This window comes from Pipistrellus kuhlii, unplaced genomic scaffold (assembly GCF_014108245.1).
Source record: "Pipistrellus kuhlii isolate mPipKuh1 unplaced genomic scaffold, mPipKuh1.p scaffold_m20_p_39, whole genome shotgun sequence".
NCBI lineage: Eukaryota > Metazoa > Chordata > Mammalia > Chiroptera > Vespertilionidae > Pipistrellus > Pipistrellus kuhlii.
Window position 1 is genome coordinate 1665466 of NW_023425539.1, and position 15452 is coordinate 1680917.

Here is a 15452-nt window from a genome sequence, read left to right on the forward strand (position 1 = left end):
GCTCAGGATGGAGCGAGCAGGCCTGCAGGCCCAACGAGGGCCCGGGCCACAGCGGACGGCACTGTCCGCTGCCAGGGCAGGCCAGTGCCTGGCCGAGTGGAGGGGCATGCGGGGGGGCAGGAGCGGGCAGCCTGTCCCTCTGGGTGGGAGGCGGGCAGAAAGGCCGGCAGGGTGGGGGTTGGGGGTGCGGCCTGGGCCCAGGCAGCGTCTGGCTCTGAGCCGGCCCAGGCCCTCCCAGGCTCTACCTCCACCGGAGGCTCTGGCGGAGGCTCTGGCGGAGGCCCCAGCAGGCTGCGCACGGCCTTGCCTTGGGAGGGAGCATGGGCGCTGGCACCTTCGTCCCCGAGGGCGGGCGCCGTGTGTGGGGCTGCGAACACAGCTGAGCCAGGCCCACCCACGGCCCAACCGAGAACGGGGCCGGTGCCTGGCGTGGCCTCAGCGCCCAGGGTGGCCCCCTTCCCGCTCCCTCAGCCCCTGCCCAGCTGAGGGGCCTCTGTTCCCGAAAGCCCGCCCAGGCCTCCCCTCGCACCCTCCTCTCCTCCTGGTCCTGCTCCTTCCCCGTGGCCTCCCTCCCTCCGCAGGGTCTGAGGGCAGCTGAGAGGCGGCAGGCAAACCCCTCCCCACAGGGGGCGGCGGACGCCCGGGCCTACCTTGGCCTTGCCGATGGTGCAGTGCAGCGCGTTGTTCTCCTGGTCGTACAGGAGGCTGAAGTCCAGCGTGCCCAGGGCGGCTGCGGACAGAGGGCCGGGTCAGCACCGGCCGCGCTGGGAGAGGGGACGAGGGCCCGGGGACGAGGGGCCAGGCCCCCAGGGCGCCGCACACCGGGCACTGGCCGCACGCCGCCCCCCGCCAGCCCCCACCTTCTAGGGGCGGGGCCGCGGCTCCGAGAGGCGGGGCCAGCCACCCCGTCGCTGTGAGCAGAGGCCCCGGAGCCAGGCCCAGGCCCCCAGCCTCCGCCCGAGGCCTAGCCCACCGCCGGCCCAGCGTGGCCCCCACACGTCCTGGGCGCTCGGCGGGAGGGGCCCCTGCCCTCCTCGAGCAGCTGACGTCTGGCTCCGGCCCCGGTTTCCCTCTGAGGGAGGACGTGAGCGGGCGGGAGACCGGGCTGTGCGGCTGCCGGCCGGGCAGGCTGGCCGTCTGACCCCTCACCACCTCCCAGCACTCGGGGCAGCTCCCCGGGGGCAGGGCAGGCGCGGAGGCGCCAGCTGCGTCCTCCCGCTGTTCTCCGAGCCCAGGGGCGGGCAGGCTCGGCCTCACTGGGCGCAGCTGCCCCGCTCCGGGCAATCGCGGCGGCCGCCCCCAGCACGAGGAGAGCCGAGGTGGGGCAGCCCTCGGGGCAAGCCCTGCACCGCAGGGCGCACCTTCCCTGGGAGCCCCCAGAAGCCCAGATCCTGCTGGAAGCCTGCGGGCTGGCCAACTGGCATCTCTCTCATTCATTCACTCATTCACTCATTCCTTGCCGAGTGTCTACAACACGCACCCTCTCGGGATGGAGGTACTGAGGCATGGCTCCCTCCCCCAGGAAAGCACGCCTGATGGGAGGAACGGATGGAAAGGATTTGCCATAGCAGAGTCGGGGGGCCCAGGGGGAGGGGTGATGCCAGATCTTGATGTGAACTGTGGCAATCAGGGAATGCTTCCTGGAGGAGGGGGCGCTTCCCTGGGGCTGGGAGAGGGGCATTCCAACCACAAGCCAGCCAGAGTGTTGGGGGCTGGGGGGCTGGAGCGGGGCTGGGGGAGGTCAGGGCACCCAACATGGGGCTAGATCCAAAGATGGCCCGCTGGCCACGCCCGGCCACTGAAATCTGAGCCACGGCACCTGCTCGCTAGAACACAGCAGAGCGCAGTGGGTGTCACAGGGACCACACTGCCCGCCGATCCCTGGGCTCACACAGGGGCCCAGGCCCGGCAGAGCTGATTTCAGAGAGGAAGAGAGAGAGAGAGAGAAACATCAATGATGAGAGAGGACCCATTGATCGGCTGCCTCCTGCACACCCCCTACTGGGGATTGAGCACACAACCTGGGCATGTGCCCTGACCGGGAATCGAACCATCGAACCGGGACCTCCTGTGCCACGCTGACTGGGCCCTGGCAGGTGTGTCTTGCTCTGTCGCTCCTAACCCAGAACAAGGCACCCGCTCAGCATCTCCGTTCCCGCTTGGAGGGCACGTGGCCCCGGGTTCAAATCCCACCTCTGCACTTCCTTGCTGTGTGGCCTCTGGCAGCGTATCAGGCCTCTCTCTGCCTCAGTTTCCCCCGTAAGACCCAGCTCCGGCACCGTGCTTTAGAACACGCCGGGGACACAGCGCGCTCGGCAGATAATTATAGACGAGCAGAGCCGTTCGGTGACTTTTCTAGAAAACTGTACTTGCCCCGCTGAGACTCCTTCTGGGATGAACTCGTTCCAAACTGGATCACTCCCCTCCCTTCCCCGGCGGCGCTGGGAGCAAGGAAGACGCAACCAGCGACTCTTACGTTCCCGACGCCCTGAGTCACCGCTGTGACGACGGTGGCTGCTCCGTCACCAGCACAGACCCGGGAGGGGTGAGCCGGTCCCTCCACCACGTGACCCCGCGGCCACTCCTTTCGAGGTTTCCCTCCTTGTTCTGCACCCGGCATTGCCACCGGCTTCAAACTCCTGTTCAAGGACGCGCACCTGCCAGCACGGCTCCCTCCGAGTCAATAGCTACTGGCTTGGCCCTGGGGTCGGCAAACTGCGGCTCGAGAGCCACGCCCCTTGAGTGTGGCTCTTCCACAAAACACCAGGCCTGGGCGAGTCTGTGTTGAAGAAGTGGCGCTAGAAGAAGCTTAAGTTGAAAGAATGTGGCTCTCCACAGAAAGTTCACTCGTTGTGCTGTTGATGTTTGGCTCTGTGGACGAATGAATGAGTTTGCCGACCACTGGCTTGGCCTAGGAAACCAGGTGAGGATGCTTGGTAGAACCGCATCCAAACGAAGGGGCTTTCTCCTGAGTGGACTGCTGCTCTAAGGCTGCCTGTGTCTGGCCTCTGGCTGCTGCATTCCCAGCTCCCGGTGAGGGGGCGGGGGAGGGACCCATCACCGCGCCTCCGACGGCGACCACCGTCCAGCAGCCGGGCCCGGTGAGCCCAGGCTTCTGTGACGATCGTCTCTGAAGCTGTGGACTTCACAGGACACTCGGTCGCTCTGCTGTTCCGTCTGGGCCTCCCCGTGGTCTCCTAACCCCAGACATGAGCCTCCGGAGCGCAGGGACCGAGCCTGGGGCACCGGCACAGAGCAGATGTGCCGTCCTCATGGCCGGTCGGCTCAGACCAGCGCCCTCCGCAGCCGCGCTCGGTGTGATGCCCGCACATTAACACGCCCCCAGGCCCCGAGGCTGCCCAGAGGCCCAGCCCCAGGAGGAGGAGCCCCTTCCGCTGGGTCCCCAGACACCCCCGGCGGAGGAGGACGGATGGACGGACACCTGTTACCGCTTTCCCAGGAGGTACGACACGGCTAGCATCGCCCTGGGGCGAGGCTGCGAGCTGCTTCTTTTTTTAATTAAAAAAAAATATTTTATTGATTTTTTACAGAGAAGAAGAGTGAGATGGTTAGAAATATCGATGGGAGAGAAACATCGACCAGCTGCCTCCTGCGCACCCCCCACTGGGGATGTGCCCGCAACCAACGTACATGCCCTTGACCGGAATCGAACCCGGGACCTTTCAGTCCGCAGACCGACGCTCTATCCTCTGAGCCAAACCGGTTTCGGCATGCCGAGCTCCTCTGAACCCCGATGTGAGTTTTGTAAGACACAGAGGTGTATACAGAAGCTCAGCCACCGCCCTGAGAGGCATGCGGTGACGGGAGCTCTCTCGGGGAGGGTATGGCCCGAAGGCTCCATCCCCATTCGGAGAAGTGAGGCTCAGAGAGGGAGGCGACCCGCTCCGGGCGGCACAGCACAGCCGGACAGAGTCCAGCCCCTTCGCTGCCGTCCTGACGGCTCCTGCCCGACAGCCCGGCCTCGGGAGGTTTGCCTGCCGCTCAGCTGAGCGGCCGCCCGGGAGGCCCCCCGGGGAGAACAGGGGAGCGCAGAGCCGCTCTGGGCCGGGAAGGGCGTGGCCGTGCCCTGCACAGGGGCCTCGGGTCAGACATGCGCCTGGGCTGGTGGTGCGGGTGCGGAGGGCCTCGGGGCGGGGGAAGGTGCTGGTCTGGGTGAGCCACTCAGATCGCAGGTCGTGGCGGAGTTTACATCGGGGGACAGATAACGAGGGCGGGTCACTAATGGGCCTGGAGAGCTGTCACCGCTTGTCGGCGATGACAGAGCCTAATGGGGCTAATTCGGAGACCAGCAAGCCCGAGCCCGGCAGCTCCTCTGAGGCCGAAGGTCCCTCTGCTCGGCCGGTGGAGAACAACGCAGCAACGTGACCTTGGTTTGCACTTGGGCTTTCCTCTCCAGGACACCCTTGGGCATAGGAAGTAGGCCTTTTTTTTTTTTTTTTTTTTTTTAAGAAAAATATCAGCCTCTCAGAGTTTTAAAAACCTATGGCAAATAGAGACAGTAAAGCAACAAGCAGACTGTCAAATTACAGCAGGGAGGGTAGGGAGATCTGGGGGAGATAATAGATCAACCGAAGGATTTGTATACATGCATATAAGTACAACCAATGGACATAAAACTCTGGGGAGGAAGGACATGTATGGGGGGGGGCAAAAAAAATATATTAAAAAAAAAGTTATCATACAGAGAGTATGCAACCAAAAATAGGAAAAAGAGTATTCAAGAGGTATAGAATGCAACTTTTCATGGTTTTGTTATGTGTGTGGTATTTGTCACCTTCCAAAAAATTTGTAATTTGTTGTGATTTCTATTTCCAATCTAACTAAATACATATTCACTTTCATATCTAAAAAAAATAAAATAAAAACCTATGGCAAGAGCCACACACACGATCGAGCCTGAACCGGAAGCATTCTGTAGCTGGGGAAACTGAGGCGCCGAGCTGGGCACTGCAAGGGGCCAAAGAAGAATGAGCTGTACGCCCCGCCTCCAGGCGCTCGGCGGCAGAGGGCGGGCTGCTTTCCATCCACTGTGCCCCTGCATTACGCGCCCCTGCTCTCCGCCGGCTCCTGGACTCACCACACCCTCCTCAGGTGGCATCCAAGGCCCTCGGCTCCTCTGAGATGGACGGCTCTGGCCTCCTCGTTCATCTTTCCCCGACTCCAGCCCCTTCACCTACACCTCTGCCCCCCCCCCCCCCCCCCCCCCCCCGCGCTGGGCAGTTCCTCTCCCAGAAGCACCGCCCTTCCTCCCTCCACTTCACCCGTCTGCCTTCTCCCTCCTTCCCTCCGGCCTCTGAGTGGAGTCTTCCCTGTGCTTGGCATTGGGCTCCTGCCTTCCTGCCCTCACTGCGGAGCTGTGTGTGCCGTTTGAGTTCCATCAACTCCCTGACGACAGGGCCTGTGTCTCCGTCATCCTGGAGCCTCCGTGCCCAGCACAGTGCCTGGCACGGAGCTGGCCTTGAGGTGGTGGGCGCATAAGCACAGGGGCCGGGCAGACCGTGGCTGGTCTGGAGGAAGGGATCAGTGCTGGGGGCCTGGGAAGCGGCCGGCGGCGGAGGGCCTTCAGGGCAGCCTAACAGCAATCCCCCGCCCGTTCCTCGCTCCGGGCCTGCACGGCACCAGTCCTCCCCCGCCCGGCCGGGCCCGCACAGCCGTGGCGAAAACACGGGCACGTGACGCAATCCCGGCCAGGGAGGCAGAAACACAGGTCTCCGAGGACCCTGGAGAGATTTCTCACTCTTCAACCGGCCCCTGGGGGAGGAAACGGACCCTCATCCCAGTTAGGATCCTGCCCGGCCGGCGTGCTCAGTGGCTGAGGTTGGGGGTTAATTCCTAATCAGAGCTCGTGCTGAATCCAGTGTGGGGTGTGCAGTGCAGGCGGCAGCCGGTCCACGTGCTCTCTCATCACTGATGTTTCTCTTTCTCTCTCCCTCTCCCATCTCCCTTCCTCTCCGAAGTCAATAAAAACACATCCATTTTTAAAGCGGGAGGGTCCTATTACTGCATGTGACGGCTGGATCTGCAGTGGCCTCCATGGGCCATGAGGGAGGTCGGCCTGTGAGGACATGAGCGTGGCCTCGCGGACAGACAGATGGAACCACACTCCTGCTGTTGCTGACGAGCTGCCGTGTGCAGGTGCCCGGTGCGACCACCCTCAGCAGGTGCCCGGTGCGGCCACCCTCAGCAGGTGCCCGGTGCCACTACCCTCAGCAGGTGCCCGGTGCGACCACCCTCAGCAGGTGCCCGGTGCGACCACCCTCAGCAGGTGCCCGGTGCCACCACCCTCAGCAGGTGCCCGGTGCGGCCACCCTCAGCAGGTATCTGGTGCGACCACCCTCAGCAGGTGCCCGGTGCCACCACCCTCAGCAGGTGCCCGGTGCCACCACCCTCAGCAGGTGCCCGGTGCCACCACCCTCAGCAGGTGCCCGGTGCGACCACCCTCAGCAGGTGCCCGGTGCGACCACCCTCAGCAGGTATCTGGTGCGACCACCCTCAGCAGGTATCTGGTGCGACCACCCTCAGCAGGTGCCCGGTGCCACCACCCTCAGCAGGTGCCTGGTGCGACCACCCTCAGCAGGTGCCCGGTGCCACCACCCTCAGCAGGTGCCCGGTGCGACCACCCTCAGCAGGTGCCCGGTGCCACCACCCTCAGCAGGTGCCCAGTGCGACCACCCTCAGCAGGTGCCCGGTGCCACCACCCTCAGCAGGTGCCTGGTGCGACCACCCTCAGCAGGTATCTGGTGCGACCACCCTCAGCAGTCTGCAGTGCCGAACACATCGGAGTTTCCTGTTACTTGCCACCCAGAGCCTCCTCGTTGTTCCAGCTCCGAAGGACGGCCGGGGCCCCACAGGAGGAGAGTGGGGCAGGGGGAGAGGCACACAGGGAGGGTGGGCCCCGGGGCCCGTCCGGAGGGCAGCAGGCCTCAGAGGCTGCTCAGGGAGATGCACTGTGGGCCCCGGGGAGAGGGCACCTCTCCCTCCACACTCACTGCCTCTCCTCCCCACCGACACGCCTCTGCTCGGTCAGCGTGGGACGTGCCAACGGGAAGCTCGGGCCCCGAGGTGCCTACGGGGACGAGCTTTCCAGGGGAGGAGGACAAGGCCGAGCAGACACACCGCGGTCCGCTCCGGGCCCCGGACAGCAGACCAACCGCCCTCATTTCTTCCTGTGAGGAGAGAGCTAATCCAATAATTAGGGCAGCGAATAGCATAACCCTGGCTAAAGCTGTACGGAACCATCTGGCCTGAATCATTCCGGCTTATCCCGGGGATCCGGTGGTCAGAGCCAGGCGGCGGCCGCGGGAGCCAGGGTTTCTGGGTGCCCATGCCCGGGGTGTGCTCGGGCCCTGAGGGTGGGCTGTGCCCCCACGTTCTCTCCTCCCCAGCTCTTTCCGGCAGAGTGCCCTGGCGACGGGCGTGACCGGCTCACGGTCCAGGCAGGCAGGGCGCTGCCCAGGGCCGCCGCGGACCGCGGACCCCGAGGGAGTCTGTCTCCTGTGGGGCCACGTGGGCGCTCTGGGCCCAGGCCCAGCCCCGCTGCCCCCGTCTGCAGTGAGGACCGAGCTCCGAGGAGCGCTGAGCTGACGGGCCGGAGAGGTGGCGGCTGGCCGGGCCTGGGGATTGTCCGGCCCCCCTTGCCTGCGGGTTCGGGGACGGCGAAAGAAACGCCACGTTTCTCACCTCCGCTGTATGTCACCCAGAGGACCCCGCGGCACCTGGGGGGCTGCCTGACGCCCGGCAGAAGCCCTGCCTGCCCCGCCCCCTCCCTCCGGGTGGAAGGAAAAATGCTGCAAACAGAACGGGTTCCCCATCCCTTCTTCCCGGGGCGACTTCGGACTCAGCACATCCAGAGGGGGGGCCTGGGGCCAGTTAGGGCCGCCCAGAGGCACGGCACCTGAGGGGGTGCGGGTGCGCTGTGCCAGGGCGCCAGGAACTGGGGGTGGGGAAGAGCCAGGCACAGCCCCCAGGCCAATCAGCTCCCCAATTCCATTTCCCCAGCGGGCAGAGAAGAGGGGGGAGAGGACTGCTCCCCTCCCAGGCCGGTAGGTGGGGGAGCAGGGCCTCAGTACCCAGCCTCTGGCTGCAGGGCTGTGGTCCAGGCCCAGAGAAAGTGCACAGAGGGCAGTTTTCCCACACAGGCCCGGGCTCTGACCGCCTCAGCTGATGGCTTCTGGGCTCACTCCTCTGGGCCTCCTGGGTAGGGCCATGGGTGACCGCCTCCCCCGCTCCCCCCAGGGCTGATCACCCCCCATCGGTTGTCGGAGGCACAGTGTAGGCTGCAGGCCACGCCAGCACCCCCAGCCCCCCAGCCCGAGGCCCGAAGCCACCCTCGCTGCGCGGGGCGGGGGGGGGGGGGGGGAGAAAGGGGTGCAGGGGGCCTTGGCGACGCCGCGGGCGACCCCCGCTCCAAAGGTCCCCATCCCGGGCCAGGCGGGGTCTGGCGCCGGTTCCAGGGAGGAGGATGACGTGGCTGGGCTGCAAACCGGGCTGGGGGCCGTGCAAACGGCGCTCCCGCTCCCATCCGGCTCGAACCCACTGAGCGCGGGCAGCGGCCTCCCCACCCTCCGTGTCCCCGCGGTCCGGGCGGGCGGGGCGGGCACCCTCAGAGGCGGGAAAGGCGCCCGGAGCGCCCGCCGGCCTCGGCCCCGGGACCCGGGTGCCCGCCTGCTCGCTGGGCTGGGGCTCGGTCCCGGGAGGAGGCGGCGCGGGCTGGGGGGCCCCTCCCGGCCGGCGGGGCGGGGGGGCGGGGAGCGGGCGTAACAGGTGGCGAAGGCCGGCGGCCCGAGCGCAGCGGCGGGGTCCGCGCACCCGCAGGAGGAGCCGCCAAGGTTTCCCCAAAGACAACGGCCCCGCCGCCGCGGCCCCCGCCCCGCGCGCCGGCAAAGCCGGCAGCACCGCCGCGCCCCGGGGCCCCGGGCCCACCGGGAGGCCGCCCGGCCCGCCCCGGCCCTCCCCCCTCCCGCGCCCCGGCCCCGAGCCGCCCGCGGCCGCGCCCCGCACGGAGCTCCGGCAGCGGCAGCAACTGGTGTCTCTCGGGCGCGCTCCGCCTTCCCGGGAACAAAGCCGCCGCCGCGCCGCGCTCCAGCCGACACGGGGTGCGGGCGGGCTGCGGGAGCCGGGCCTCGGGGACGGGACACCCCAGGGGGCGCCCCCAAACTCCCCCCACTCCGAGCGGCGCGGGCGGCGGGAGGGGCGCGGGGACCGGGCGGCGGGCCGGGCCCGGCGGGGAGCGTGCGGGGGTCGCGGGGCCGGGGTCGCGGGAGCGGCGGGAGGGCCGGGTCGGAGGGCGCGGGGCCCCGGCGGGGAGTGTGCGGAGGGCGCGGGGCCGGGGCGGCGGCGGGCGCAGGCGGCACTCACTGCAGTCGTCGGAGTCGTAGCCGTCGGCGTCCGGCTCCTCCTCGGGCGGCTTGGCGGGCGGCCGCGCGGGGCCGGGGCCGGGGCCGGCGCCGTAGGCTCCGAAGAGCTGGTCCACGTCCTCCTCGTCGTCGCGGGCGCCGTCGGCGGGGCTGCGGCGGCCGGCGGCGGGGGCGGCCGGGGGCGCGGCGGCGCGGGGCGCGGCGGCGGGCAGGCCGCGCGGGAAGCGGGGGAAGTAGTCGGAGATCTGCTTGATGGGCCGGATGGGGCCGGGGCACACGTCGATGGCCATGTGCTCCTGGATGCTGATGGTCGCCTTCTCGCCGCGCCGCCGGAGGGTCATGCAGGCGGCGCGGCCCCGCCCGGCCCGGCCCGGTGTGGCGCAGCCCGGCCGGGGCCCGGCACCCGCACCGGCACCGGCGGAGCGCGGAGGGCGGCGGCGCCCCGGGACGGCCCTGGCGCGGCGGCTGCTCGGCGGCGGCGGCGAGTGAGCGCGGGGGCGGCGGCGGGGGCGGGCCCAGCGCGTCACCGGGCGGCAGCCGAGCGGTGCGGGCGGCGGGGAGCCGGAGCCGGAGCCGGAGCAGCCGGAGCGGAGCGAGCCGAGCCGCGCTCCCCGGCGCTCACCCCGCGCGCCGCCGGCCGGACCCCGCGCGCGCCCCCGGGAGGGAGGCAGGGCCGCCTGGAGCCGCCCCGCGCGCCGCGGTCCAGGACGAGCGGGGAGCGAGGCACGCAGGACGCACACCGCCCGCTCCCGCCCGTGCCAGCCCCGGCTGGGTCCGTTCCTCCTCACAGGACACACGCAGTGTGCAAGGGCGTTCCAAACGCACAGCGGGTGTGCACACTTGGCGGGAGTGTCCACGAGCCCCGAGCTCATATCTCTGCAGGACACACACACACACACACACACACACACACACACCAACATAGGTGTCCACACAGAGTGGGTTGAGAACACCTCTATCTAGCATAACACACCCACACATGGCACAGAGGTGGGCAGGGGGCTGGGCACAGTCCTTCACGCCTCCAAGCACACCCACCAGGGCACACAAACACCCCATAGACGTGGTGAAGGATTCTGCACAGATATCCCCCCCCCCCACACACACACATCTAGTGGGATACACAGCCGCACTCCCAGGAACGTGGGCACACGCTGCTCAACACTAGCCGAGCATGTGCCTGCTCCGCTCGCCAAGGTCACTGCTGGCACAGTCTGTTCACACGTCCTCCCGGGTCGTATATGGACATCCATAAACTCAGCTTAGCTCCCCGCTTAACCAGGGACTAGTTAAAGGGACCATGGGAACAGGCCGGGAAACCTTGGTCTCCAGCTGTGGTCAGAGCCCTTCCCAAGAAGTGATGGATGAGGCTGAGCTGGCCAGGCAGGGTGTGGCCTGCTCATCTCTGGGCCTCACGTGGTCAGACAACTAAACAAATCCCAGACAGCCCAGCCCTGGCTGCTGTCCTGCTTTCCGGGAACAGAGCTCGGTAGGGGAATGGCTGCTGCTCAGACAGGTGTGTCCCGGGAAGGCCCTGGCATGGGCGGAGTTGACTCGCTGGATTCTGGCGACCAATCAGAAACACTGTCTTCCTGGCTGGGTCCTTTCCTTGGGTATGAATGAGGGGCCCCAAGCCTGTGCCCCCCCTCCCTTCCTCCGCCATCACCCCCGTGGAGGGTGGGGAGCAGAAAGGAGAGGAGGCCTTGTCTCCATCACCTCCAGCTGCACCGTTCTGGCAGATCATTCGATCCCTTTGAGCCTCAGTTTCCTCATCTGTGAAATGGAACTAATTCAAATCTCATAGCCCATCTACCACCGAGTGTGACAGATAAGGGCTGCTTTCTCTTCTCCCTGCCCTTGGGAGGTGAGACTGGTGAGAAAGGACGGAGAACCACACGTCGTTTCACGGCAAATTCTGCATTGAATAGCGATGGTCATTCTCCGTCACTGAAAACTACTGCATTCTGTGTCGAGAGTGTTTGAAGAGGCCCAGCCGGGTGTGGCTCAGCGGTTGAGCGTCAATAGGTCCCTGGTTCGATTCCTGGTCAGGGCACATGCCCTGGTTGTGGGCTCGATCCTCAGCGGGGGCATGCAGGAGGCAGCCAATCGATGATTCTCTCTCATCATCGATGTTTCTCTCTCTCTCTCCCTCTCCCTTCCTCTCTGAAATCAATAAAGATATATTTTTAAAAAAGAAGACTGTTTGAAGCTGTCACCCATAGATTCCTCATACTGCCCACGACGTAGGCGGGGCTCACCGCTCCCTTTTCGCAGTGAGGAAGGTCGCTGGCTGGTGGCAGAGCTGGTGTAGAAGCCCACTGCCCTGCCTGACTGAGGCCCCGCTCCCGCTCGCTGTCTCTCCCTCCCCCCTGCAGAGCCCGGGGAGCAGAGCCCAGTGGAGAGCCGGGTAAACCCTGCTCCCTCAGCCTTCCCCTTTAGCTTCCCGGGTGGGGACCGTCCAAAAGGAGGGGGAGGAAAAGGGGAAGAGAGGGAGGGCCGAGAGGGCTCAGGGGTCACCGCGGGAATGAGCCGGTCGGAGGGCTCCCTGAGGACGATCTGGGATCCTGATCGAGAACAAAGTCCAGCCTTGCAGGAGTCCAAGGCCACGGGGAGGACGGCCAGCCTGGAAGCCAAACACAATGGGCGTCTCGTTTCCAGGAACGCTATGGGGATCAGCCCTGTGATAGGCACGGAATGCCCCCTCCGGAGCCAGAGGTGGCCGCAGCCTGAGCCGTTATGTAAGGGCTCAGGGTATTAAGATCCAGACGCGGAGCCGTCATTCCGTAATTCCTTCACTGGGGGCGTCGGAGAAACCGAGGCCTCGGAGCGTGAAGCGGCTGGGAATGGGAGCGCAGATGTTCTGGCCCCTGTGCCTGTGCTCTTTGTGACATCAAAGCTCTACTGCGTGCACGGGGGTGGGACAGGAGAGGGCGGACAGATCCGTCCTGGCCTCCTGTGGGTCTGGCTTTTGGGAAGACCAGGCTCTTGGCTCTGAAGGCGTTTGGGAGGATCTAGATGTTGGGCAGGGGACTGAGACTCCAAAGCACGGAGCCAGGGACGCTAGGAGCCCTCGGGCTGGCAGGTGGCGGAGTCGAGAGCCACCCTGAGGCCTGAGCTTGTCGGCTCTGAGCCCTGCGGAGACGGGGGAGGGCCCTGGAGGGTGGCATTGGCCTTAGCTGGGCAGGCGTGCAGTTTCTAGAAAGAGAGGGCTGCGGAGCCAGGCAGGCTCGATTCGAAGGCCAGTGCCCCCTCCAGCTGTGCCTGGCTTGGGCAAGTCCCTTACCCTAGGCCTCAGCCTCACGTGTGGGTCAGAGGAGGCTGTGAACCTCATCAGACCTGGAGATGGGGACGGAGGGCATGTGCGTCGCGCAGCGCCCGGCAGTCAGGGAGCTGTAGCTCTCCTGCCTCCGCCTTCCCGGCCTGCGCCTGCCTCGGTTTCCCCACCAGGGAAGCGCGGTGGGCTGCCCTCTCCCTGCCTGCTGCCAGGACCAGGTGAGGACGAAGGGGGAACGTGCATTGAGAAGCGGAGGTACTTGCCAAGGCCGGGGTGCCAGCCGGCGTGCGTGGGCCCCTTAAGCAGCTGGACGTGTCCAGACCCCATCCGTCATGTCACCTCTGGCCCCCTGCGGGGCGGGCGGCTCGGCATTTCAGAACGGCCCTTGGCAAAGTGAAGGGAGTAGAGTCTGCCCTTGGTCAGAGCCCTCAGGAACCCTGTGCCCTCGCTCTCCCCCCCACCCCCCTCCAATTGCTTCTCTCACCGTCTGCTAAGCTCCCAGCAACACACAAAGGCTCTTTCCGATGAGGTAGAAGTGGGTTCTGGCCAAAACCGGTTTGGCTCAGTGGTAGAGCGTCGGCCTGCGGACTGAAGGGTCCCGGGTTCGATTCCGCTCGAGGGCATGTACCTTGGTTGCGGGCACATCCCCAGTAGGAGGTGTGCAGGAGGCAGCTGATCGATGACTCTCTCTCATCCATGTTTCTAACTCTCTATCTCTCTCTCTTCCTCTCTGTGAAAAATCAATAAAAAGAAAAAAGAAAAAAAAAGAAGAAGCGGGCTCTGGAAGGCCCCCGGGGTTATTTCCACGCACAGTCGCCTTGAGGAGAGCTGCCGGGCCAGAAGGCGCGGGTGCTGTCGCACGCCGATGCTCACCCGCTCTGCTGCCCCGCACCCTCCCCGCAGCACCCGGTGCGCGCGCCAGGAGGCCGGGCGCTCTGGCAGAGCCTCAGGGGGTCGGACCCGCGCTGCTCTGGGCTCTACGGCCTGCTTCCTGGCCGAGAACCGCCAGGGAAAGCCCCTCCTTCCAGGAAGGGGCAGGATCTGGGCGGAAATGACCTTTACCCTGCCCGCGGCTGCTGTCCTCGGCTAGCCCGTCCGGCGGGTGTCCGTGTGCCCTGGGAGGGAGGCCCTCCCTGGCCCCGCCCGACGGGTACCCCGCTCCACCCTCCCCGGTAACCGCCCTCAGCACGCTGTGCAGATGGAACCTTCTCTGGAGTAACGGCAACTTCTAGCCCAAAGGCGGGGCCCGGGGCTGAGGGAGGGGGGCGCCTGTCCACTCATTTCTTTTTCTTTTCTTTTTTTAAAATATACTTTATTGATTTTTTACAGAGAGGAAGAGAGAGGGATAGAGAGTTAGAAACATCGATAAGAGAGAAACATCGATCAGCTGCCTCCTGCACACCGCCCACTGGGGATGTGCCTGCAACCAAGGTACATGCCCTTGACCGGAATCGAACCCGGGACCTTCAGTCCGAAAGCCGATGCTCTATCCACTGAGCCAAACCGGTTTCAGCACTCATTTCTTTATGGATCCAATTTAAACACATATTTACTGGGCACCTGCTGTGTGACGGCCTGGGCTGCATTCTGCAGGGCCCGGTGATGCAGGAAGCCCCGTTTTCCTTCTGTCCCTTTAGGGCAAATAGGAAGGGACCCAGGAGCCACCCACTCGGCTGAGAGCCGCCTGTGCCCTGGCCCGGACACGGCTTGGCACCGGAAGCGAGGGGCATGCCCACGCCGGCGAGGCGGCGGGAACGTTGGCAATCTAGCCTGTGGCAGCTGAGAGGGAACTTGATGTATGAGGCGATATTAAAAATGCAGCTCTTTCTGATAATTTATTACGCTCATTCGCATAAAGACATTACACTCGTCACAGCACATTTGCCAGCGGTCGTCCTGCCGTGGGGGAGTTCACACGTACCCAGACGGCTCTTCTGCAGAGGCCGCTGCTCTGGGAGCGGCTCTGGCGAGCCCAGCGGCTCCAGGGGACGCTCCTCTTCCCAGCCGTGTGGCTCAGGGGCTGAGCACAGACGGATGGACCCGGAGGGCACGGTTTGATTCCCGGTGGGGGTGGGGGTGGCGGAGGGGGCACATGCCCGGGTTGTGAGCTCGATCCGAAGTGTGGGGTTTGCAGGAAGCAGCCGATCAATTATTCTCTCTCATCATTGGTGTTTCTCTTCCTCTCCTTCTCTCTCTCTCCCCCCCTTTCTGAAATCAATTAAAAAAAAAAGTTTTTAAAAAATTGAAAAAAATTGCCCAGACCGGTTTGGCTCAGTGGATAGAGTGTCGGCCTACAGACTGAATGGCCCCAGGTTCCATTCCGGTCAAGGGCATGTACCTTGGCTGCAGTCACATCCATAGAAGGGAGTGTGCAGGAGGCAGCTGAATAGATGTTTCTCTCTCATCGATATTTCTACCTTTCTATCCCTCTCCCTCTCCCTTCCTCTCTGTAAAAAATCGATAAAATATATTTTAAAAAATTGAAGAAAATTGCCTTTATTAAAAGAAAATAAGAAAAAGAGAGATGCTCACTTTCTCCCCACCCCATACCCGTCCTATGGTCTGCAGACCACAGGCCTGGGACCCCTCCCTCCTAACCCTCTGGCTTCCCAAGTGAGGAGCCTGAGGCCATTGACCGGGAGGGCCGGGACCGAGGCCTCAGAGGCTGACCTGGAATCACACTCAGAGGCTGAGCTCGCTCAGCGGTCTGCCGGCTCTCCCCACCCCAGGCCATGGCGGAGCTGCCGATTGAAAAGGGGTCACGGGGGAGGCTCCCCTGCCAGGAGGGGCTTAGCCGCTTC

The 15452-nt window shown here is 65.1% G+C and overlaps 1 protein-coding gene across 1 annotated transcript in view; it reads right to left on the reverse strand.

Annotated features, from left to right (window-relative positions):
• DOC2B (double C2 domain beta) overlaps positions 1–9839 on the reverse strand; it is a 28855-nt gene extending 19016 nt beyond the window's left edge. Inside the window, exons 1-2 of the mRNA XM_036408493.2 lie at positions 9379–9839; positions 651–730 (exon numbers count right to left, since the gene is read on the reverse strand). Of these exons, the coding sequence (XP_036264386.1) occupies positions 651–730; positions 9379–9718 (420 nt within the window). The 5' untranslated portion in view covers positions 9719–9839. The remainder of the gene's footprint in view (positions 1–650; positions 731–9378) is intronic.
• Positions 9840–15452: the final 5613 nt, after the last annotated feature.